The sequence below is a fragment of the Cyrtonyx montezumae genome, unplaced genomic scaffold, assembly GCF_038088225.1.
Source record: "Cyrtonyx montezumae isolate F1298 unplaced genomic scaffold, pur_monq_1.0 scaffold_4, whole genome shotgun sequence".
NCBI lineage: Eukaryota > Metazoa > Chordata > Aves > Galliformes > Odontophoridae > Cyrtonyx > Cyrtonyx montezumae.
The window spans coordinates 27,161,538-27,188,361 of NW_027072045.1; the positions used below are offsets into that span (position 1 = coordinate 27,161,538).

At 41.8% G+C, this 26,824-nt stretch overlaps 1 protein-coding gene across 3 annotated transcripts in view; it reads right to left on the reverse strand.

Moving 5' to 3' along the window:
* NDST2 (N-deacetylase and N-sulfotransferase 2) overlaps positions 1 to 26,824 on the reverse strand; it is a 106,142-nt gene that overhangs the window by 18,867 nt on the left and 60,451 nt on the right. For 2 of the 3 annotated variants that reach the window (XM_065746501.1, XM_065746503.1), the window contains one exon: positions 3,501 to 4,901. In XM_065746501.1, the coding sequence (XP_065602573.1) occupies positions 3,501 to 4,493 (993 nt within the window). In that variant the 5' untranslated portion in view covers positions 4,494 to 4,901. Of the gene's footprint in view, positions 1 to 3,500; positions 4,902 to 8,590; positions 8,641 to 26,824 lie in introns of those variants that run through there. The other variant, XM_065746502.1, reaches the window with a different exon arrangement.

Below are 26,824 nucleotides of genomic sequence, written 5' to 3' on the forward strand. Positions count from 1 at the left end.
GGGCCCCTGCAATTCTGAGGCTGTGGAGCCCTGTGGAGCATAGCAGAGCCCTGCCTTCCTGGAGGGTTTATTGCTCATCATGAGCCATCCCTGCACTGATGCTGGGTCTTTCTCACAGCTGTAAGGTGGCACAGCACATGTCTGAATAAATGTCTTTCATTTGCACAGGATCAAAGCGAGTAAGGTGCCAAGCAAAATATTTAGAGATTAATTCAAAAAGAATTATCATTCACTGTTCCCTAGTATATGAGTTCCAAGTGATCTGCGTGCTGTAGTAAGGTGAGACAGTATAGCTGTGGAAATGGGCTGGGAAGATGGCATTTCTCTCTTCTGACACCTCTGCACTCTCTTTCTCTTTTACTTAACTAGCCAGAAGCAAATAGATCCTCATGTCCATATTTAAGAAATGTTACTGAACGCACTGGAAGCTGTCCCCCATCTCTATAAAGGTAAGTTTCTTACCCTAAAAAATCACGATTCTCCACAAATTTTTATTTTCTGTCTTCCTTTCCAAAAATCCTTCCAAGATGTATGCTGCTTGTCCACCAGCAGGCCAAAAAAAGACCCCTTCTCTCTCTCTGCTTTCTGCTAGAAGCTCAGCAAGGCTCATCCCAGAGAGAAAAGATGGGGCATCCAAGAGAACCCAGCAAAGTGCTGCCCATGAGAGCTCAGAACGATGTCATGCTTGCCACAGCCATCAGGAGTCTATCATCTAGGCATTACATTAATACAGAACTCAACTTTCATACCACTTTGCTTCATTTAGCTACGAATATACACATTTTAATCTTCTAAGAGTGTTTGCAGTGATTCTAGCTGCTTCACACAACCTTGAATATTATCTCCTCTATCTCAGGAATCTCTAAAAGCAGCAAAAGAAATGTGGGAAACAAGGCTGAAAGATGGAAGTTAGGATGACAGGATACCATAAGGTTAGGAAAACAGTACACGGACAAATGATAAAGAACATAGTAAAAAGATGTGGAGGAAGAAAGCAGCGTGCTTGATATCCACATCTCAGCTGCTTATGCAAAGTATACTGGGAGCAACCAAAGCAAAGCATACATAGCACTACTGCAGAAACACCTCTGTCAGTGGAACTGCCCATCACAGAGCAGCACATTCTTGCAAGGATCTTCTGTAGCTTCCTCATTGCCTGGTGGTAGCACTGGCATAGCTCAAAACAGTTCTGTCAAAAGAGAAAGCACTCACAGTGCTCAAATTTCCAGCTCTCTACAATGCCAAAATTGGGGAGCTAGAATTGCTGGGCATTTTGATTTCAGGTAAGATCATCATAAGTGATTTAGAAAGGCAAGAGTTGGTTGACAGCCATCCTTACTACACTCTCTCTTCCATACTCACCTGAAGTCCTCGATTTTCACTTGCTCTCAGAATCAGGAGCAATGACTGCTTGCTATTTATGCCCTTACCACCAGAGAGGCAAAAACTCATCCGCTTAATCTTATTTCTGCATACCTAAGGCAGACCAGAAAGGATCACAAAAGCCAGATCCTTTTGCATTAGTCTTTGTTGGCCAGTTCCATGGAGGTTCGGTAAATTCAGAGGATTATGATTTTACAAGAGACTGAACGTGGAATTACTGATAAGAGAAAGGATTCTCTATGATTTTTTGTTAATTATGTGCAGTTCAATCCCTGGTAAACTTTACAAGGGAAAACATTTCCCCTGAGCAGCTCCTCCGTGCTTCGCTTCAGTAGAGGACTGCAAGTTCTTGCTCCAGTCCTTCAGCAGAAACAGGAACTCAAGGGGTTATCATCTTTAAAGTGAAAACAAACATGATTCCTTTTCTTTTTTCCTTTTAAAAGATAAAAAGCTAACCAGTCCTCCTCTAAACATCACAAATAAAAACATTTCTCATCTCATGCAGGACATCTACCATAGGCACTCATCCAAGCAAGTTATATCCAACATTTCCTTTTAATAGTCATTTTGTCTGGAAAGCTGTTTGAACACGGATCTGCATATGGCAAACAAGCTCACTGGGATAGCAGAGTCAATTTTATACCTTCACACAACATCCAATCTTCAAACCACTACCCCAACCACTGCAATCTAAGCTTTAAGATAAGGAACTCTGTGTTGAGATAGCAGCCTTGAAACACAGCTTTTACATAAAAGGCCGAAGAAAATGCCAGCTGTTCTGTCCCTATTATATTCCCCTCTCCCACAGCGAGGGGCTATCAACAAATCCATGTTGTTATTTCTCGCTTTTAAAAAATCAAAATTCATTAACCTCTCATGGCTCTGCAATCAGAGAACTTCTTTTAAATGGATAAATCTGGACTTTATCTGCTTTGCCTGAGATTCTCTGCTTACTGATCACAGATTATTCCTCCATTTCACTGTTAAAACCCAAACAAAGCATCTTTTGGAATTATCTCGTCTGGGTTTGTTTTTTATCATCACTGGAACAGCCTTTGCCTCCAAAAGCTTGGATCGACTATCTTCTGTTTTCTCACACTGAACTGTAACCTGCACAGACACTGCAGAACTGGGAATCTCTGCGAGTCTGAACTCAAAGGCACAAGAAAAGACTGTGATCATTCAGAAAATACACTTTCAGAGCATTTCAGCATCTCAAAACAAAGCGTACTGCAGTGAAATGAAAATGTTAGCATTTTCTTTATAGAAGTGTTACATACGATTGTCCCAGTTTTCAATAACTTCCAGTTACTTATGAGGAAGGGTGGCTGTAAAGAATCGAGCTAGTAAAATAAGCAATGGTATGCAATTAGAGCTGCTTCAAGTATGCAGCTTCAAATGAATTAAAAAGACAAAACTAGCTCTAAATAGCCAGATCTAAAGAGATCCAAGCTAAGCTTGGCAGCAGAACTATAGTTTAAAATCTTTCACCTGAAAAAACTGAGATGAGCTGAAAGACACATCTTGCATGGATGCATAGAAAACAGAAAAGGTGCTAAGACTCCCAGTGAGGAGGGAGGGTGCTCCTGGAAACATGTTAAGAATTAGGATCAGTTCAGGTGAGGGGATACATATGCGGAAAATTATTTTGTTTTCTATCTTTGCCCCAAATATTCCGTACCTTTGGTTGAAAGAACATAGTGCCCTTCATTTCAGTGTGTTTCCAAAACAACTTTAAGGCAGCTGCCATCATAGGCTTACTGCCATCATAGCTGGTACTCAGCCTTTCCCTTACAGCTTTTTCACAGGTTTCAACATAGACTTATTCCCTACGTAAAAAAGGAGGTAGGATTGACCTTCACAGACATCCTCTTAAATTCTGAGATGCCAGGTCCTGTAAGGCACATGCTCGATATAAACCAGAAAAAATCTTAGTGAGAACATTGCACCATTGCATACTGGGCCTCAGCATCTTTGCAGGTTACTTGTCTGTGCTTAAGATGAGAAAAATCGTAGCAATCAACTCCTTCACTCAAATTAAACGCAATCTTGACATTCCTGGCCTACCACGCACACGGAAATTTTATCTGGGGCCTATGATTTTCTGGGGATTTTACCTCTACATCAGACACTTTCATGCGAGTGCCTTCTTTTCCCACAAATATATCATCTATGTCGACGAGGATATAGCGATCAAGCGTGAGACACAGGCGCTTGCCAGTCAAGTAGGCAATGGCATCCACGAAAATCAGTTTGTGCAGCCAGAAATTGAGGTTATTGCCAAAGAGAACCCGCTGGATCCCATCATGCAGACCCAGATCCTGCACCACTGTGGCATGCAATGCTTTGTGGGTGGCCAGATGAGGAATGGACTCTGAGGACTTCGTGCTGGCCAACAGCACGGGTTCGTAGGTGCTGTGGTTTGACTGGAATACGGTCCAGTCATCACCGGGCAGGGGACCCTGCTCCACCTCATTAGCCCGTGTAACATAGAGCAGAGGAGCACTGGGGTTGATGTGGTAGTCCCGCAGTCCCAAGTTGGAATGTAGAAAAAGGGGGAAACCCTTGAGCTGTGCACTGAGTAAACTGTTCTCATTGGCTTTGAAAAAGCCTATAATCCCCACCCCGTACTCTACACAGTATTTGTCCAGCAGCTCTCGGTTCCAAGCGTCTAGATTCACATATTTGAGGATATTCTCATAGATAATAAGAGCATAACGTCCCCTATCTTTGTCTGTCAATGTTGGCATATCCCCTTTGCCAGGGGCAATCTCTGTCCTATATTTAAACCGGCTAGATTCCAGGATAGCCACTATTTCCTGCCCCAGCTGGGAGTAGATGCTTTCTACAAAGACCAGCACCACAGGATCTGTGCGTGAGGTGTCCACAGATTTTGTAAGCCTCCAGCTGGCTTGCGGTGGGATCGAGATGCGGTGCTGGTTGCTGCAGTCACTGAAGGGCAGGGGTGGCGGCTCCTTGATTTTGGGACTGTTTGTGACGTAGTAAGCCAGGATGCACATGGAGATCAGGCTGAAGGCAATGAGCAGCAGGATCAACCTGTGGAGCTCTAGCTGTCGCACATGCCGCACTACTTTCCACAACTGAATCATGGTGAGGCGGGCCGCCCACCCCCTCCTCACTCCCTGCAGCCACGTCGCTCTTGAAATCTCCAGTGCCACCGTGGCAGTACCCAGCAGCAGCTTTCAAAGAAGTAACAGCAGCTGCAGAGAGAGTCAAAGCAAAAGCAAACAGCTACCAGGCTAGACTCCCAGGGATGTGCCATTTATCTCAAGTAACCATGGCCCTCAATTCCCATTGCTCTTTTGCGTGCTTCCTCCTGTTCCTCTTCTCTCACTCAGAAATAAGTCTTTTGGAGGAAGGAGGTTTCCTGAGTGTTGTCTCCAACAGCAAATCAGTCCGTCATCCTGTTCACAAGCACTTTCAGCTCAGCCTTCCCAGGTGTCTTGTTTCTCATTTAGCAATTTTGCATTCACATGATGGCACCGTCTCTTTGCATCCTGTAATTTAAAAAGAAAAAGTCAATTCTTAGTATGAATGCCTGGTATTTAACAGCTTTGAAACGAAATGACAGGACCAGCAGGTGCTAGGTGGGCAATGCCGCTAGCCTGTCACCAGACAGACCTGCTCTCTGGAAAATGACATGCATGCTTTGTACAGGAGCTTGGCAGAGCTGCAGAACCACCATCACCTCCTTTGGAAGAGAGATCCTGGCAGTGTGCAGGGATGCAACACTCACCCTGGGGGAGGTTCTCACAGCAAACAAAGCTGGGGTATCCAGACTTCCCTCACTCCTCTTTATGCCACTGAACACATGATATAAAAATGCTTTTATTCTAGCCTTGGTTTCCATATTGACAGGAAAAGGACAGAACCTCACAGTACCTTTCTTGTCCTGCTCTATACTAACAACAGTCCATGTCAGTGACTTCCTGGGACCTTGGGATATATATGTCCTGAACTCAACAGGCTGCTTCAAATTCCTGCCACCTCTCCCATCCTGCACCTCCTGATTTCCTTGGTTCTCAGGCCTGTCTCCGAGGCCGTCTCACTTCTTTTGGGAACTCATGTTCTTCCAAGGCTCCCAAAACATCACTCCATGAAGCCAGCATACCTTGGGCATCAATGGAGCCAGAGGGCACGAGTCACCCATACACTGCATGGCTCATCACTGCTAACTGGTTCAGATGCAGTTGGAGAAGAAATACCTCTTGAAATCTTCCTCACCTTCTCTCATATGCCACTCGAAGGCTTCGTGTTGTGAAGCTCTCTCACCTCCTGCGTTGTGTTTATGACAACAGACTATTTCACCGTATGTTGTTATTTTTCCAGGATAAAATGCTCAACAAAGCTAACACCACCAACTCATCTGAAACACAAACACCAGGGAAAGTAACTACACTACCTCTTAGTTTAAAATTATATTAAAGCACTGTGTAGGTTTCTCTCCCTTACCAGAAATCTGACCGCCTACAGCAACAACACGAGCATGCTTTGCTTGGGATACAGGCATATTTTTGGGGAGCATCTGCTGCCCAACCGAGCACAGCAGGAACACCCTGAAAGCCACATGTTGCTCACCCAATTCATGCTCACAATGAGCCTTCCATACCAGTTAAAAAACTTATCTTGAAATCTTTCTTACTTGTGCACCCCCACTCCTGCAGACATGCTCCACCACATGCAGTCCTTCTAACCACCTACTTGGCTGGCACAGCTCTAACACCAGGAGGCACAAGAGCAACAACAAACAACAAAAGTACTACCAAAACAGTTCATCATCCCTACATTCCTCCCATTCTTAAGACTGTTGCTATCATCTGATAAATAATGTTAGAAGATTTTGCAAGAGCGTAAGACAGACATAAGCGTTTTTATATCATAAGTGAGGATTTTAATAACTAGCTCCACCAGAAAAGAGACCACTTGTGAGACAGATGCTTATTTTGTAATGCGTATTACTAAACAGAAAAAAAATGCTTCTGAGTCAGGGAAAAGATCAGCACACAGATGAGGCCAGAAGTCAACTCTAAAGATTCCCACTAGGCTTTTTTCCAAACTATTGGTACAGCTTGAAGCAGAGACAAAAAAAAAACCAAAAAACAAGCAAACTATATACAAAGAGATACCGTACTGATAATTTTGTAACAGTGAATGGAAAATAGTCAGAGTGCTCTTCACACAAGCCTTATAATGATTGTTAAGCGTTATCCAAAACAACTTTTGTGCTATAATCTCAGAAGAGCGGAGTCTGGCTTGTTTAGTGCACAACAAAACCCAGCCCCCGTGAGGAGCCGTGGGCTGTAAACACCAAGTATATTACACTCTGTATTCTGCTGGAGAACCCAAGATGCAGCAAATCTTGTTGAAGGTCACACTGCAAGGCAGCAGATGAATCAAGATAAAAAAAACCCCTCTGTTTCCCAGGCTCCAACTGAATCAAGCCTGAATGCCCAAATGGCCCTCTCTCATGACAGAGGTGGCTTTGGAAGCCCAGCTCAGCTAGTGACAATAAGCTGTGCTTGCTTCAGTGCAGGCCACTGATCATCTTTCTGTTCTGCCTCTACATACTGTTACTGGAAAAAGGACAAGAGGAGGAGAAATTACCAGGGGAGGAATTACAAAAAAATACACAAATGGAATTCAAATGGATTTTTTTTTCTTTTTGGTGTACAATACTGAATTGATAACTGAACACATGACCCTCTGCACAGAATGCAGGATATAGCTCATAATTCCTGTTTGAGACAACGAGGACTGCCAGTGTGGCAACTCAGTATCCAGAAATACATGCTACCTGTCAGAAGCAAGCAGAACAACTTTCAGACCCCCAAAACAAGCCTTCCCCACCCCATTGCCTCTGCATAGAAGGCACTGATGTTATCATCTTCACCTGGCACTAGAGCTCCCAAGACATGTTTTGACTGCAGTGGCAGTAGCAAAGACAGGCAGAATTCTGCACAGCAGAAGCAGGTCAGAGAGAAATGTGTAATAAATACTGCATCTTTTTATGAGGTGAATTCCATATAAGACACATCAAATAAACAGCTTGATGCTTTTACATCAGTTGTGATGTAAAGCGGTCTTCATTCTAATCCCACATCATAAATCCATACAAAACACTCCACTCTCAAGTCCTACACTCTCAATTTTGACAGAGAAAACTGAGAAGTGCAAGTCAGCACCTTCCCAAACAGCTCACACCCTTTTGGTTTTTGATCCTGTTAGATGAAATAGAATAATCAGACTATTTGGGATTTCCTGGCAGATCCATGATTATGGTTAGTCAAAATTGATCTTTTACAGGAAAAAATAACACAAAGAAGGACTTAAAAGCTCAGTAGTCCATGTGTTATCTGCAGATACTTACAAGCAAGTGCCTTCTGGTGGAACTGGCACCTAAGCACCACTGTAACAGTAAGAACACAGAGTGCATTGATCTGTGCGTAAGCCTGGCAAAGTACTATATTCTACAATTCTACCCCCTAAATGTCAACCTGGAGAACACTTCTCTGGCTCACTCACTCACCTCTCCCACTTCATTTTTAGTGATGAACTCAGTCTCTGTTTTGAGATGAGCTGTAGCTTCAATTTCCTGGTTATCAGCTTAAATATGAAAATCACAAGACATCTGGATTATTCTGCAGAATAAGGATGAAACTGGAGTTTTAGGCTGGGCTACCACACCTGCAGTGCCCAGCTGAGGGGCAAGAGGGAGAGGAAGCCCCTTTCTGGGCAATTCTGAATCACAGCAGTGTTTTGATAACAATGACTCCATTCAAGCCTCTAGCGAAGCTCCAAAACAAGCCCCCATTTGTTACATGGGTGAGCTCAAAAAATAAAAAAAAATAAAAATAAAAAATAAAAGGCCTGTATCAGATTGCTGCTCAAGAATCTGTCAGCTCTGATCTCTTTAACAAGGCTTCACAGCCAGAGGGCATGCCAGCTGGCACTGCATGCGTTAAGCTCTTTGGGGACCACATTAGCTGGTTTAGGTTCAAAGAAAAAAAAAAAAGTATAAAAAAAAACCAACAAAAATACCTAGCAAAATTTATATTAAAAGGTAAGTGAGATGTCAGAAACCACTCACAACTCAAAATACAAAGCTCTGAAAAATCTACAGTGAAATAAACAAACAAATCACCACCCACCACACTGAAAATTAATCTCTCTAAGGAAAAGAAAATACCTGGCTTCTCTTTTGAGATCAAACTCCTTGGAATTCATCACCACCGAAACTTCGAGTTTAGAGGTAAGTTAAGGTTTGCTCCAAACTCTCTCACTGCAAGCTTACCAGCACTGTCTGAGTGTAAACTGCAGGAGGAGGCAATCCAAAAAGCACAGCAAGGATGAATTATTTTGCTGGTGCAAGGACGCAGGCTCAGTGAGCTCCTGTCTTACCAGGAAAGCATCACTATATCAGAGAGCATCAGTTCCATCATCAGCTACCTCGCAAATCACCAGCATTAAGACAAATGCTTTAGAAAACTTAGAAGCTCTGTTTCCTAGTGATATGCAGTGTTAACATGAAACATAAACCATTTTATGAATTATCAGCTTTTAAACCACTTGGCAACTGATGTGATATAAAAGCAAGATAATAATCAGAATTGTGTGGTTTCAGTATCTGATCTACATATATTTCCAACAGTCTGAATTATTGTGGGGATTGGTACAAAAACTCAGTACTCGTCCAAAACCAGTGACAAGAATATCTATATATTTTCTGGAGGCAGCTGGTAAAGTCATGCCAAGGCACGTGGAAGATAGTGTAGTGGATGTCTTACAACACCTTTATCGAGAACTTCTGTCATTCAAGTTCCCTCCTAGTTGAGCCACAGAATGTTTTACTATCCCAATAAACAGTATTGTGAGTATATTTCCACCTCTCTTCTATTATTTAGAATATAACCTAACCTTCTGGAACACACTGTGGCAAGACCTTGTCTTTATCTAAAACAGCTACATTTCAGAAGTCATTTTTCTAAGATGATGACGGAGGAATGTGATTCATTTTCTAACCCATTCCATTTTAATGGTGTAATCGTGACACAGAATTCCTCCCTTGCCTGCCTCCTCCTGGGATACTGCAACCTCTCTCTTGGCTGTAGTGATTATCCATATGTCAGGCCTGCAGGTACTGATCAGCCCTTTTGTGAATGTGAAGAATCCAGTAACATCAGCAGAGCGTGGTGAGCCTTCAGAAAAATGATGGGTGGCTGTATTCCACATACTGAATTAAAAAAAAGACTGTGCAAGTTATAGCCACGATGTAATGTAATTGGCAACCAAGCTCATGTCAGGGCTCTGGACGTGTGTTTCAGCTAGTGCTCACTGCCAGTCAAATCCTACTGTGAGATACTGCCCAAGAATTCCAAACTCAGATCAAAAAAGCAAGAAACACCAATGGTACCTATTCTGTTCCTACAGACACACTCAGAGCCTCCAGGCAACACTGTGCTCTGCTTAGATGAGTCCCCATGCAGGGACAGGCCTCTTCTGGTACAGACCTGTGGTAAGGAGGAAAGCTGCCAGCTGGCCAGCTGTCAGCCTGATAGGAGAGAAGACCTGGGCGATGAAGTAGTAATTACTTTTTTTTCTTTTAATTATCCCCAGACAGGTGTGAACTTCACACCTTCCGCAAGAGCAACAAAAACACAGATCTGAATAAATAAAAAAAAATAATAAAATAAAAAAAAAAAAACCAAACCTACAAAAAACTTCAGCCTTCAACAGTTGTTACCTACTTAACACAAACACTGTGCAGCTTGCCAGCTGCACACATTTGCTGGAACTGGAAGACTGGTAGTGGAAGAGCTCACAGAAGTCTGTGCACATTCCACCAGCTGAGGGGATGTAACTGCTCTGCTCCTGCAATGCACCTGCTCACAGGAGAGAAAGGAGGCACTTTCCTCAGAGATAATCAAAGGGGCATCCCTAATTCTTACTTTCATATGCCACTGAAGCTCTAAGACCCAGCTATCAGCCTACTGCAAAAATGCCACCATTTTAACGGGGACTTAGTTTTCTGTCTGTTCTGTGCCACTTCTGACATCTGCATCTATACACTCTGCCCTTAACCCTTCTCCCCAAACAGACAGTGATATGAGATGCCAGACACTTGGCAATGGGAGATGGAGAGCTAGACTTAGTGCAGGATCAGAGCCTGCCACACAAGGAGCGCTCCGATCCCACCTAGGGGAGAAATGAATATCTCAGTCACTCCAAATGGTGGGAATACACCATCTTCAGCCTTTTCTCACCTCAGTGATCAATGAGTTTGCTCTATCATGGCAGAACATTTTCAACGTAACTGTGAGAACAGGAAATAAATGCAGTTCCTTCCACATTAGATATGGATATAGATCTAATTTTCATTCCCTCATGTGCCCCGCTTATCACAGTTCAGATAAATGACTGCTACTGAAAGCAAAATGTCTTCCCTGCTGTCTTCTCAGTAACTTAATCCACTGAGGAAATATAGTCAAAGTGCAGCTAAAACATGAAAATTCAGACTTGAAGTGTCTTAATATAGAAATGTATATTATGAAACTTCATTTGCAATATGAATGTAGCCTAGCTTTTCTTCCTTTCAACTTCCTAATACTTGAAAAAATTCACCTCAATTAGCAAGAGGCTGATCTACATTCAATTGCTTTCTCCTGTCAGTTAACACATAGGATTTAATCCTTTCTAGCCTATTTTATCTAGTAACATATGACAGCAGGGAACAACTACAACCAGTTTAATACCTTAATGCTGAAAGCTCACCCAAATTAATTCCAGAACGCTCTAAGTAAGCTCTACAAAAGCATAAAGCATTAGGAAAGGCTCTTGTACTTACCTGTTCTTGTGCATTTGCACCAGGATTCATGTGGGCAGAATGTGTTGGGTTTCTAAGGAGGACATGTTCCCTGACTTTGTACAGCAGCTCCCTCCCTACCTGCCTGCCTCAGCTCAGGTCTTCTATTCAGGACACCTCTATTCGTTGTAAAGCTAAAGGCCCAGCTCCCAGTGTTTTTAGGGTGTTTTGGAGGCCTGGTCTTCGAAGGACAGGAACAGATGCTAAGTGTTCTACTGCCCTCACTAAGCCTTCACGAGGGCCTTTGCAATGAAAATCATCACCTGTTTTTCACAGGTCACCTGCACACTCTGAATGCCCTGACCAGCCTCCATTACTGACCTGTGAGCTGTACACAAGGTCAGATCCTGACATGACATGCATGCTCTGCCTTGGGTTTGGTGTACCTAGTACCTTACGTACTCACCTAGTGATCACTGGACTCTAGGTTGAACCTGGCATCACCAACCATATCTAGCTGTCTTGTACGCACACTCCAGGATTGCACCTTCATTGCTGAAGATGCTGCCCATATCAGCTTCTTATTCTACTCAGCTCCCATCACCTCTTCCCTGGTGGAGCAGCCAGCACTTCCTACTCCCCAGCAGTCAGTTCCATTTGGCTGTGCACAAGCCTTCCCTCAATCACCCACGGCCTCAGGTCAGTCTACAAATTCTGTAGAAGAATGTAGTCAATCTACAAGTCAGGTCACAGCCCTGATTCCCACACCTTTCAGTGGAGATTTGTGACTGTACAGGGTGTAAATACCCTGTTAGTGCAGCTAAGTTTTGCTGCCTGCCTGTGGGACTACTTGACACACATTAGTTGCTCAGCAATACCAGTCTCCCAGCTTTGAGAGATGGCATCAGATAACTCCTACATAGGGCACCACAGTACCATGCTTAAGAGTGCCAGTATCTATGTCACTGCTCTGAAGCAACTCTTTGGGGGCTGGCAAGAGTGTTTCTGAGACAGCATTGCTGGAGCTTTAGCTGAGGTCAGGCAGTCATTAGATACATTTTCTAACTCATAAATCCAGTCACGGAGCTTGAGGAGGAAAGAGAAGGAGATATGTGACCCATTATCAGTCATGGCTAACAGATGCCCACAAAGATGAGCTGACCCATCAGCTGCCCTGGGGCAGATCCCACCCTGGAGAATAGCCTGATGATGAGTTGGAAGTGGGCCCTGAACTGAGGAGGTCCTCCACGATCTGCATCTCCCCACAGCCATCTATCCCATGGCAAGGGCTGAGGTGTCAGGATCTACTTGCCCTCACCCAAAAGCAGGAAAGCAGGAGGAGGAGAATAGATGGAGATCACAGATCAGAGCAACTACGGCCAACTGGAGTCCCTATGACCTTACGACTCCACAGGAGCTTCAGACACTTAGTTTGCAAGTGACAGCAGGAGAGAGTTTTGCCAGAGAAGCAGGGTGATAAGGAGTTGTGGCTATTGTTAGATTCCCCTGTTTTAATGTGGGTGGAATTATTTGATTTTCTCTCAAACCATCTGTGTTTGTAATTGTTACACAATCATATTAACATAGGCAACGCACACTTACTTCCACGCCACAGTGTGCACTATACCACACTCGCTATCACTTTTAAACGAGAATTTAATTACCTCACTTTCAGTTCCTGCTTGTAGAAACCTTACTTCTTAGACAATCAGTATGGACAACTAATGATTTCAAAATATATATGCCTCAAATGTATTAACTAATTTTAAACCGTTAACGTAATTACACGTCACTAGTTCTTTACCTTCCTCTCATTTTATAGACATAATTGCTAAAGAGAGTGCTGCATTCTTACATCTTTAATTAGTCACCTGATTACGAGCAGAATTACTTTCTGCTTTGAAGCTGCATCTTTAGAGTACTCCTTCATGCAGAATAAGCCCAGGGCCTCATTAACATCCTAATTAACCGTACTGACAAATACAGAAACAAAAGCTGCCATATTTGCAATCAAATGAACCCCCTGATAAAGCTGAAGTTTTGTCAGGAAAGCTCAAGAATTTTGAGCAAGATGTATATCTCAGTTAGTAACAAAAGGATCTGGGTACAGAAAACTATTAGATGCCTAAATATAGGTTCAGAGACGAAATCAGCTAAGTTGGAGCTTTTTCCACAAAATGTAGTAAAAATGTAGGTAGTAAAATTTCCAATAAAATTCACTAAGATACTGAAAGTCAGATTGATTTTTCATTGTTAAAAAGGAGACTATTTTTGTTTTGAATAAATTATTTTCTCCATTAAGGAATTTAGATTCCAAGTCCAATTTTTTATTTGAATGATATAAAAACTTATGCTTAACCTTTTGGGTCATCTTAACTAACCTAATTGAGTCAGTCTTGTATGCCACATTGCAAACTTGTGTAAGTGCCTATAGGATAAACTTAAATATGGAAATATTAACATTTCATGCATAACAGTAAGTCACGAGGTCATATATTAACAAAAATGGGACTTAAGAAAATAAAAGCATTCAGAACACCATTTGTTATGAAATTCAGTTTAAAGCAACAGTAATATTTTCAGATGTTGTGCTTTTTTATTTTTACCTTAATAAATCTTGGTTCGAAAAAGTAAATTGAAAACATGAAATTCTGAGTACTATTTTTTTTTTAAATTGATCAGATTGCCTTGCACTCAGTTGGACTGGAAAGAATAGAATCACCAGAAATATGAAATTACCTGCAGTAGAAATATGAGAATTCTCTGCAACCTGTACGGTGAGGAGTTCAGTGGAAAGGAGAACCCAAGAATTCTTGTCTATCCTGATAGAAGGCATCCAGTCCAGAAAATGCAAAAAATCCAATGACCTACTGCCATCGCATACAACAACATAACTTACCAACATAGAGTTATATTAATATGGTGGCTCCATTTCTGCAAAAGTTTTTGTGGTAAGATTTGTTACATACAAACAACAACTTGAAAGGGCTTTATAAACAGTAAGAAGATGCATCTCCTTGCATGCCTACGTGAACTCTCCATGCCAGGAGAGAAACGGTCATTGCTCCAAAATGACCACCAGCAGCAAAGCCATGCTATGACTATCCTATCACCGAACACCAGATTTGCACGTGGCCCTGTATTTTCTACCACCATTTCATGGAAGTTGGCAAACACAGCTAAATTCTGCCTATACAAATAGGCTAGCTGATGCCACATGCTGTAATACAGATACTAATTTTCACAGTCTAGCAATTACCTTAAGATAAAGCACGGCTGCTCTTTAATAGCATATGGAAAGATGAACTATAAATTAGTGAAAAATTTTGCACTCAAATGGTAAGGAGAATTTATTAGTAATTACTGTATAACGACCTAATGTAAACAACATATCAAAAAATAACAGCAAATATACTCCTTATCCTGCAGTATGTCTTATCTCACAATAGGAAACATGATCCAGAACAACAAATAAAGGAAAGAAAGCACAGAGAGACAATTAGTCAGGTAAACAGCTTAGAAATTATTGCTGGAAGAAACAGGTTTGCAAGAGCAGAGAGAGAGAGAGATGATTTGGCAGCAGAGCTGGGAGACTGTTCCAGGAATAGGAGGCAGCACACAACAAAATGCAAAGCTGAGAGTAGGAGGAAGAGATAAAGGGAGGAGTGTACAGAGAGTCAGAGGGGAATGGGAGAAAATGACAGCTCACATTGCTTAAGGGGGCAGAAACATAGCAGCTAAAGACAAATTTTGCTTCAAACATTAGGGCTAGTTTGCCTACTTTTAAACAACATAAAATTCTTTAATAATCAAAGAAGCAGGGACCAAAAGACTGAACATCCACAAATACGAGTTTCCAGCAGGAATACACTAGTATGGTTACAGTTTATGTATTTAATACTCATGGAAGAGGGCTTATAAAGTCTTTAAGTGTGAAGTTCACCACGTCTTGCAATATTCAGGCACACCAGAGCATTTCATCCACATCCTGACTAAAGTCACTGCTGGTTTGGTTGTAAAAATGTACTATGCTTGCGGTACTAACTGCATTCATCTGTTTCTAATGTCCAGAGAGAAGCACCGGGGAAGAAGTCAGAGATTGTATCAGGAGGGAAAGCTGTCCCCACTGTTCTTACAGTGCTTTCTGCCCTGTCAGCTGAGATAATTTCCCCATACTGAGACAAATATAGTATTATCAAGGTGCACTACCTGGCACCTAAATTAAAGAACACTCTCAATAAAACATGATAAATGCTGAAATTCCTCATTTATATTGAAATCTAAAGTAGAGATGTGCTAGCTAAGCTCAGCAAGGTAACAGACACTTTATAGCTTTCAGATCACTTAACACTAAAATTTTATGCACAGTTGTGACGGGAAAGAAACAATCAAATTTAGAGCATTCAAGTAATTCAAACTTGACTTTGCAGCAATACTACAGCTAAATAATTCATGCTTTTTAGGAGCCCTGAATTACATTAACATTGTACTTACATAAAAGATTCTTTCTTCTTTTTCTATTAAGCCATGAAAAAGGAAAATAAAAGCAGCCCGGGATATCCAAACTGCATTTTCTTATCTCCTCTATTGTAGCCAAAACACAAGAATTAAATAATTTTTAGCTACAGCAACTTTGAAGAGCTGTAATTGTCCTACTAAAAAATAAACCATGATAAACATCTTTTGGAATTTTAGACATTAGTTTTAAAGTTAAATATGCAGATTCATTTTAATTCTAATTATTTGGTCTACTTAAATCTGACAATTAATTTGGTAGCTGGAATGCAAAAATTACAGCTTTTTGGAAGACATACTCTGTTTTGGAATACAACAAAGAAATGAAGCCTCTACCTGAATTGCAAAATTGAGCCTGCATTATGGATCTGGGTTAGTGTTTCCGCAATATGGAAAGCTTTGACTTTGTCCTCAGTCTCCCACAAAGCACTACATGGCTTGCAGAACATCTGTGTCTGGCAGCCTAATGGAAAGCTCCTTCAAAGGACCTGCTGACACACTGATACTTGTACCAAGAATCTTGCCCTGGTGCTTTTATGCCAATTTCTGCACACAGATCTCTTTGCCTGTCTCTACTGTTCCAACCTAATTACCTGACACAACCAAGCATGAGGCAGCAGCTCACTGCTGGAGGCAACCCAGCCTCACTGTGCTCCCCTGATGGCCTGCCAGCTTGGCTCTGGAATCACTGCGCAGGCAAGTATGCAAACTCACCTGTATCCATTCTGGTCAAGAGAGCATATGCACATGTGTCCCCCACCTCTTTGGCCACAGCAGGTTGCCAGATTGACAAATGCATTGGCCATTTCAGCTCCCAGAAACCCAGAGCTCCGTTTCAGCCTCTTGTTTCCCCAGCTCTGTGGACCAGCTCTTTGGCAGCTGCAGCAAACTCCATCCAAGCAGAACCCAGGTGTATGTACGAGTACTGTAGGCTACTGTCATTCAGCTCCTCTCAGAGTTAAGAAAGAACAACTGTTTTCTAACTCATTCCTGCACACATACACTGAGGACATAATAGTGTCCTCTCATCCAGACACAGACTCTCCAGGGCACTTAGAGAGGAAGACACCACCGCTGAGCCAAGACTCCATGTTCAGGAGACCAATAGCAAGAACTGCCTGCAAGGGAAATGTCAGCACAATTTTTGGCTTCTTTCTCTCCTAAGAACAGCTACAGAAGGGGCAGAAAGAAGAGGAGCATTATCACATGAGACAGAACACGGTGGGATATTGAAATCTTCAACTTCCTCTTTACACATTGGTCCATAAGCATTAGAAATGTTTTCTGAGATCATCTGTAGAAACAGTGAGAACTCTTCATATACCTTCTGGGAGATGGGTAAATATCATTTTTAAAGCAAGGAAATTTGAGAGTAGGACTGAATTCAGTTCACTATTCCACTTCTAACTTGTGGTTACGCACTGCCCAAACCCCATCTGTAAAATGAGAATCCATTTTAAACCCATTTTAAACAAAGACTGTGAGCAGTGGCACCTCAACAGCACTTCGTGAGTGTATCAGAATGAATTTTTACCCTGATGTTACCCTGTAAAACAAACTTCAAAAAAGTGATAAAGGTGGGATTGCCACCTGCTCTACTGTAAACATACCAGATAATGAGATTTGAGACAGGCAGGAGGTGAAAAACCCTTCTGCAGTTCTCAATTAGAAAAATGACTTCAACTTGGCTTCGCTTGCTTACAGCACAGAAGTCAGTCTGTGAAACGGGTGAAAATTATTTTCTCCTTCACTGTATTTGCCAAACTCATATGTTTCTTTTTTTTATTGCTGCTGTTTGCGTCAAACAGGGGAACTGTGCTCATTCAACAAGGGCCACCTCAGAGGTTAAACTACTGGCAGTGGCATTTAATTTATTGGGAAGGAGGATGACAGTGAATTTACTTTCGGTCAAATTGCTTTTATGAAGAATCACCTTGGACTTTGCAAGTGCTAGGAATACAAACAAGAGGAGATATTTGAGTCCTCTGTGTTTTTAGAGAGTTTCACTTTCCTTCATGATCCTAAATAGATTGATGCCAATGAACTAACTTCACGTACACAGGTTAAACCAATGCCACGAACACTACCCCCAAGTACCCTACCACTTAAGAAGAGACTCCTCAAATTGTCTCCCCCAGTCTTTACATAAATCCAAAACAGTAGTTTTATATGTATCAGTGGGAAACACCAGTGGTGTTATGTGCTCTCCCACACCCACCATACACCCTCTCCCTAGGGAACATGTGCCCATCAGAGAAATACATTCCACACTTGAATTTTTAGCATACAAGTGCTTACTGTGAAATGAAGCACGCAACATGGAGCGGTCACTCCATTCCATCTTTTTTGCTTCTTAAAAGAAGGGTGTCTGTACCACTTCAGCTCATCCATGAAGCTATGAAAAAGCAACATTATGCATCCTTTTTGTACGATACCTAACTTTACAACCTTTTGTTTGGAAGAATGCATCACACTGGATTAAAAGAAGCTTTTGAAATGGTAAGCAACAAAAATCCCTTCAAGGAATATTTTGCATTAAAGATGGCTTCAAATTCATGGTGAAAGACTTCAGTACCAGACATATTCTGAGAACAATGTGTGCTTGCTCTCTGCCAGTCCTTGTGCCGAGTTTGCTGGCTCTGTAGGGAGTTGCTTATTGCCCTAAGGGAGTATTAGATAATAAAGAGCTCAGAGTTTGTCTTTCACTTCGTGCCCGGGCTCATCCTAATGTTTATAAGTAAGCTTAGTTTGCAGACTGTCTTTCTCAACCTCTTCCTCCTCCTGTTTTCCAGCAACCCAACAACATTTTTTATAAATGAGCATTACCAATTGCCTCTCTTGAAACATGCTTATTGAATTCATCACCTTATTAAGAGTGCTCCAAAGGACTACAATGAGGTTCCTAGCTCTGAAAGACACCGAAGTGCTTTCACTGCACTGAACGACTCCATCATGAAGCATCTCAAAACTGGCATCCCACAGAGAAGTAATTGCTCAAGTACCTGCTCCAGTCCACCAGCACTGCACTACAAGGTGGCACATCATCCTGCTGGGCGGAAACTTTGGGACTGGTGTGTGGAATTGTATGTGTCAAGAGAGACACAGCTACACATTGAAGTGGCAATACTAGGCAGAATGGGAGCTTGTGCAAGCAGACATTAACTGTGGTTTCAGGCAAATGGCTGCATCCACTTATGAAATGCAGTTACATTTTACTAAGCATATAATACGGTTGTTTTAGGATAGAGGACAGCAGTGGGCTTAATAACTTTCATTATACGTCATCTAAGATGAACAGATTCGATACATAACTTCTGGATGGTTTAGAACAATGAAGAACATTTTTATGAAAAAGATCATTTAGACTTTTATATTTTTACAGCCATTTCATTCAAATCATCAAAGCAGAAAAGCCATACGGGAGGTTGCCTGTCAATTCCAGCAGTGAACTAAGACCTAAGTTTCCTGGAGTTATCAGCATGTGACCTGTGACAGGTTACTTTACTACTTGAACACGTCTGTCAACTTACACCACTGAATTATCTTTTGGTGATTCTTGAATTTAATAGCATATAAAAAGGCCAAGGTCTTAAAATAAATATGGTAACAGGGAAAAAATTGCATTGCAAACCCAAAAGCACTTCACATCACTTAAGCAGAGAATGCCAAGCTTCTTTGTCTTTTAGAAGCTCAAGCTGGGAAGTGAAGATGGAGGGCTGAGAAGGAAACTGGAAATAATGTCTCCTCTTCACATTGTTACACCATAGAGAAAAGGTTGAGACTGCAGGAGCTGCAGTTAGATAATCACTTATAAAGCTGCCTAATCATCTCCCTACATTCACTACAGTTAGAGGAAAGTAAAGACTAAGACTCTTAGAAGAGCTGTGAAAAGTTTCCGGCCTGTGCTCCAGGCCACGCTCTACATCTACATGTAAACTCTACATCTGCAGCCTTTGGCCACACTGCAGGAGCACCAATATCACTAGAGTGAGCTTGAGTGGTTAACTGAAGAACATTATTTAAAGGCTCAAATTCTGTTTAGAGTGCCCTGACCATGGGAAAGTTAGGAGGTCTACATCCTGAAGCTTGAAGATAAAGACATTTCTTAAAGACCAGAACATCGTCGGTGTTCCAAGTGAATAATTTCCCAGTGAATTCAAAAATGAAAATCAAACACACTGTTAACAAAATGATTTTCTTTTACTAGTACTTGGTGAAAAAAAAAATTACCAAATTTTCTACTTCTTATCTTTCAAGTTGCTAAATATTAGCTTAGCAAAACCAGCTTTGCTCTTGATATGCAAATGAGAATCTAGATTGCTGTATGACAAACCACTAGGAAATATGGCTGCATTAGTCCCCCGGGGAACATATAAAATATAATCTGATTTTTAAAATGCTCTGTCTGTAATGACTCCAATTTTTACACAGATTTCATCAGTTACCAGTATTGCTGATATCTGTTCACCACCTGGTCAGGTATCCAAGACCGACTCAGAATGGTCAACAGAGTATCTACTTTTAATGGAAAGTAAGCAGTTATATGCAGATTCCTTACACTATTCCTGTGCATTTGAGCCACCAGCTTCTTACAGGCCAAATTTTAGAATCTAAATTTAACCCATTAGGAAGGGTTAAACACCCTATCAGGGGAGGGAAAGAGAGGGCAGAGAGAGGAGGGGAAGGACAAGGAACTAACATGGAGCTTAATGACCAAGGAATGTAGTAGGTATAGCAGCGCGAGATACAAGCCCCGCCAACCCCACTTAGTGCACTACCTAACACAATCACTGAAGAACAAAACAGCTTATCCATCCTCCTCTCAAAGCATGTTTCTTGCAAATGATGTCTGGTTAAATACACAGTCAAACAGCAAAGCATGAATGCAAATGTTTTCTTGCAAACAATGTTTACAGTTTATGTAACAATTAAATAAGGAATAACACAGATTAAAACAAATATTCAAATTCCTACCTTTAAAAGCGATGCCCACAAGTGAAGTTCTCACTCGAAAGGGGTCTAGCAGTCAGCAAGGAAAGACATGAAGTCAAAGAGAAAGCAAGGAGAATAGAAAGCCTGAGAGCTGCTCTCCACAGAAATTATAAATGAAGTTAGCCGGCCTTTCCTGAGAAGGTAGCTGGGCTGCACAGTTGGTGGATGCCTGAACCAGGATCAGTAGCAGTGCCTGCATTCCCTTCGTTCAATGTTGCCAAATCGTTTTGTGAACCTAAGGATGCTGGATTTTTAGTACACACATATGGAAAAGCACAAATAAATTCACATTTAAAAAGAGCAGATCCAGGCTGAGCTGAACACATAACATTAAGCCTAGCTAGTATTTCATACTGCAGCTACAGGTGGGTAGTGGGCAAATCACAGTCTCACATAAACAGCTCAAATGCACAGCTGCTTTCTCCCCATAAACTATCTTGCCTTGCAGCTCCCCTCTGGAAAGCTTCCACATCACTCTCTGAAATCCCTGGAACAATGAAGGGAAAGTAAGAGAAGCATGGTCCTGGTTTCAGATTATCATGGCACACGGCAGATTCAAGATGCTCCTTCAGGGTGGGGATACAGCTCTGTTCCTTCCTCTTAACATGCTATGCATCTCATTGCAGTGGGGCGTTGAACTCCATTTGCACAGCAGACAATGGGATCTGGCAGCAGTTCAAAGGCATCTCAAGCAAAGTGACTGAACATGCTCATTGCCGCTGGGGCAGAGACAGATGCAGGGAGCCCACCTTCCTCCCCTCCATCAGACTGCACAGGCAGGTGCTGTACCACTGGCAGCCAGCTCTCCTTTTGTTCCAGCGACAAGAGGATCTAGGGGGAAAGCAAGAAGGTACTGCTACAGAGCACGGCAGCACCGAGACCCACACCAATAAGGTAGAAGGATGCAGGGCGGGGGGAAGAGGAGGGGGAGAAGTGGGTGGGAAAGGGAGGGTGAGCAAGGGAGAGGGGAGGAAGGCAGCCCACACAGCCAGCAGTGCCTGGCACTCTGACAGCGTGCTGCCGGAGTTTGTCTTCTGAAGCTGTCACAGCTTTATGGATGCCTTCAGATTGACAAGCTGACGAGGAAAACTACACTCTGCAAATGCATTCAGCAGCAGTAAATTGCTTCTCTTGCCCTAATGTGGCTCACAGTTTCACTTGGGGAACTGATCTCATTATCAGGAGGAAAAAAAAAAAAAGAAACCAAACCAAATGCACAGTAGCTGAGTATGCTCAGGCACTATTAATGGAAATTGAGATGGGAATAAATCTGTGGATGGACACAGAAAAATCACCTGCTCCAGCACCACTAATAAAAAATTAACATGTTTAAAGAACAAATACATAAATTTGAGGGTATGCTCTTCCCCTCTGGTGGTGGAGATGGTGGAGATTGACTCTCTTTAAACCCCTAAAAGGATTCCACAAGAAGAGTTCTGTATTTTAAAACATAGCAGGCAATGGTGCTTGGTGGAGCAGGGAGGCACGCAGGGTACTCCGGAGGAAGCACTTTGCTTCTGGCCATGCCACTGTGGCTCTGCTCCCTGAAGACACGAAGACCGAGGGAGGATCAAAGCTGCATCCTCTCCCAGGCAGGGTTCGGGAGAAGAGGGTTTTCAGCCAGGATGACACACTAGCACACATCTCTAGAGGAGTTATTTTAACAGGAGCTGACAGCACGCAGCAAACGCGTCTGTAATAAGACACTGAAAACTTAGTGCAATGGAGTGTTAGAGGGTTTTAGGGAGTGCTGGAAGAGGCTTGAATCTGATTGATTCAGTTGCTACTTCTATTATAAAGCAAACAAAGCAACTCTTTAAAATTTTCTACTGATGCTACCAAGACAAAAAAGGCCAGTTACTGAGCTCTGACAATTACCTCCTATGCCTTCACTTGATTTTGCAAGATGTCTTACCTTCTCACAGTTAAACTGACTAGAAAGCCACAGTATACATTGTCTCAAAGACATTTATTTTCTCTCATTTCTCTGTCAGAACAAGAAAAAGCCTTAGCCTTTAGCCCAACGACTAATGTGGTTTAAATTGCTTATTATAAATCAGGTGATTTTCCTTTTGAATTAACAATAAAACTAACTCAGAATGGGCATACACATTCCTTCCGCTCTGTAATGACACAGTGATTAGCTCAATGTTGTCTCATCCTAGAAGTTACATTACAATAACACAGCAAATTATTTATTCATTTCATATGAAAACTGAAAAAAAAAACCAAAAAAAACAACATTAAGTTCTTTCAGAAGGAAAAGCACACAGTCATTAGGGTATTTATTGCTAAGTGGTGAATAAATGCCAAGGTGCTGAGAGACATAGATTATACACAATAAACTAGTCCTGCTGTCCTAATTAATCAGCAAAAGTTAAATGGATGCTGAGTACTGTTGGATGTTAAGTACTTTTAAAAGATGTGGGATCCACATTTAACAGAGGAGACAACTCTCTATTTTGCCTCATTTTAGAAAAACTTCTCACAGATACATCAGGATAAAATCTGGCACTGCAAGTCTCTTTATTTTGTGAATTGCAGATGGACAATGCTGACAAATATTTTCAATTACACATAACCTTAAATCATTTAATACTGCTGTCTATGCCCGTAAATGTACCTCTTCCATTCAAGCTGCAGTACACAAAAAACAGATGTTGGATGCCTTTCAGTATGGCTCTGATCACAAAGATGGCAGAAAATACTGAATCCACACAACACACAACTAGTTTTTAAAATAACTAAGACTTTCATGAACAGTTTGCACCAAACATTTAGCAAATTTTCTTCCATTCTCTGATATTTTCCAGGTTTTTTGGACACTTGGAGGTAGTCCTCTCAAATTAATTCACTTGGAAAATATATGAAAGAATCACTGCTGTTGCATGTACATGAAGACAATTTTTGCTCACTGCCTGAAGTAAATACTTCTGCACTTCTCTCAAAGGCTAGCTCTCTTTTCCTCCATCCTTCCTCCCCAAACCTCCCTCAGCTTCCCACTCTCTCCCAACTTCCAGGCCCATTCCATACTGTTCTTCATATCAACGGCCAAAAAAAAATTAAATTCAGTGGCTTCCCTACTGCTGAGCATCATTTGCAGGCAAGTACAACTGTATACTTGTACTAGTAGGCAGTGCTAATGAGACTTCAGTGATATTTTCCTAAACAGTTGATCCTAACTACCCAGGTAGGACATAAGCCCAGCACTGCTTCATGGCAGCTCTCTACAAAGAACCATGGAAATACAGTGGAAAACACTCTATGTTGCTAGCTGTCAAAAAGACAGCCAGTACTGCTGCACATTTTAAGTACAACCCCCCCCCCCTTCCCAGACAACGTCCACTGTCACGAAGATGATGATAACCATGTAGGTTTCTCTGCAACCTCCTCTGAGCAGGCTGTGACATATATCAAGGCTGCTCTGACACCATTATGTGATCTTTGCCTTCACTAATCAATGTATTTTAATAATTGCAGTGAGAGCTGAGGCACAGCTGCAGAATTATATAACATCAAGAGCAGTGGTTTTCCACTGAGGAAAGGTTACCAAAAATGAAGCCAATCATCAGCAGCTTTAATTCACTGCAGTGGCGTCAATATCTTTATTAGATTTTTTTTTTTTAAGATCTGTGAATTAAAACAGATTTTAAGAGTGGATCTTATTGGGGCAATACTCAGGAAAATGAAAGTAAATTCAAAATGTCTAGTCATGACTCAGATAAAAGCCTGCCTTCTTTCACTAGCTGAAATCATGTGCCCACTGCATCATTTCTGAAACAGACCATTTATTTCCTTTATTTCTAGTAGTCATAATCCGCAAAACTCAGCTTAAAAGCAGAAGAAATTAGTAGGAGAAAGGGAGGAGTCTTTTAGAGTCTCTATACTAAGAATGGTGGTGGTTAGAAGAAAATTAACAGCATTTACATTGTTTCTCCTGATCAAGATCATACTGTGTAATGGCATAATTTCCAGAAAGCTGGGCACACACAGCCCTCATACTGCGTTTTCTATCAGTAGCTTAAAAGGGTATATGGTATCAAGGTAATTATATTTGAAGCGGTCTTAGTGTGTTAATAACCCACTCTTGAAAATTTAAATAAAAAAGGAGCAAAATCCCACAGTCCAAGCAAATCTCCAAACAGACCCATCTTATAACCTGGCTTCATACTCAGGAATCAGATTTGATAATTCTCTCAGATATCTGCCATTTATTGGGTTATACCACAAGGTATTCACCCAGACCTTTAAGATGAATTTACGTAGATTGGCAAAACAGATTTTTGATGCCCCGACTTGTGAAACAGACATATGCTTTTCTGTTACAAGGTTTTCAAAATACCGCAGGTTTAGGATGAGATTTGCATTGTTTGCACTTCAGAAACAGAGAAAGCACAAATGGTTCTGGAACTACCTAGACACAGCAAGATACTCCTGTTAGTTTATTTTAAAATCTTTAGACAATTCTCAACCTCCAAACATAAATACACAACAAATCTGGCAGAGTTTACAGTACGCACCAAACAAGAATTTCTCACCCAGCTCTTCTGTTTCAAACACACCAGTCTCCTCTGCGCACACATCCTGTCCCCCCATTCTTTGCTCACTGTTGTACTGATTCATCTTGTTTCACTATAGGTAGAGACAACACACTGAATATGCAATAACTAGTCCCATAAATCTTCAAACTCTTGCTGGAGACAGAAAAGATCAAGGATGTTAGTGCGTAAATTCCTCTGGAAAAATACTGACACAGGCAAAATCCCTTCTTCACTACTCCTCTGGTCACAGGTAAAACTGAAGGCCAGTTTAATACCTGTGTCAGTGACTATATGATAAATCAATCTGATTTGAAAATTGGTATAGTAGACTGAAGGATTTTACCTCTTCTGAGATTCTCCCCGAGGTTCAAAAGTGAAAGTCTGTTAAAAGCCAAGTTTGCCTCTCTTTGAGTGCCTGGATAAATTTAACCAAGGGTTTATATTCTTGGTAACAATGGGAGATGATGGCATATAAATCAAGCAACCTTTCCTTGTCTAATCTGTTGCAGTAAGAAGTTGGAGGTCTCAAGGCACTGAGAGCATCACCAGCATTCAGAAACATGGACCAGCCTCCAGTAGGATCCACACCCACACCTTTGCCTATGGCCCAGAAGCTCCATTCAAGTTTAAGCCAAGGCCTCTACTCTTTGCCTGAGCTTTGTTGTAGTTACATCTGTCTGCAGCCCTGTCTCCAGCCCCACCTGCTGAATGGACCTCAGATTTACACTGTAGGTAGTTTGTCGCATGGGAAGTCCCCTTGTTTAGACACTGTTGCTGTTTCCCAGTCCTATGTTTAGCCCTGCCTGCTGCCTGGACTTTGGACCCACACTGTAGCCTTGTCTCCATCTCTGTCTTTTATGCCCCTGGATGGAGGCTGTGCCCGGTCATTTGCTCACCTTGCCCAAATCTGTCAACGGACCCAGCTCTGCTCGCTATGTTGCATCCCACCGGTGAGGGCACTGCCTGCAGTGGAGTCACCTCTGCCTCCTGGCTCTTGCTATGCCCTGACAAGTGGCTGGTACAACAGTGGTTGCAGGAACAGATTTAAAAATCAATGGAAACAATATTCATCTCTTCTGACAAGTGACCGGACAGGTCTTTTCTGGGAAGGCCTCCAAGTTGTCCATAATCACAGCCTAAGTTGATTTCCAAGCCTTTAAGCATGGCCTTAGGACAGATTTTGGCAGTTTGGTGAATGCCTTAGTCAGGTAATGGATCAACAATTTTTATGCCAGAACCAGAAAATATAATCTGAGAAAAAAAAATACAGTTTTGTATTATATAAGGACATGAATAACGACTTCGGTTTCATTTCACAGAATAAAGTCAAAGAAAAGATCACCCATTTATGGAAGAAAACTTAAGGTAAAAGCGTTACGTTTTCTTTTCCACGTTAAAATAGAGCAAAAGCTCCTGATGTACTGAATGCAGCAATCCCTAACCATAACGTTATATTCATGCAAAACACAAGGCAAGAAGGGTGGAAATGGCTAGAGCTAAGCCATTAAATTGATGAATAGATGGTTCATTTGTGACAGTAAATGAGCCTACCAGAGCACCCTAAGTCATGCCC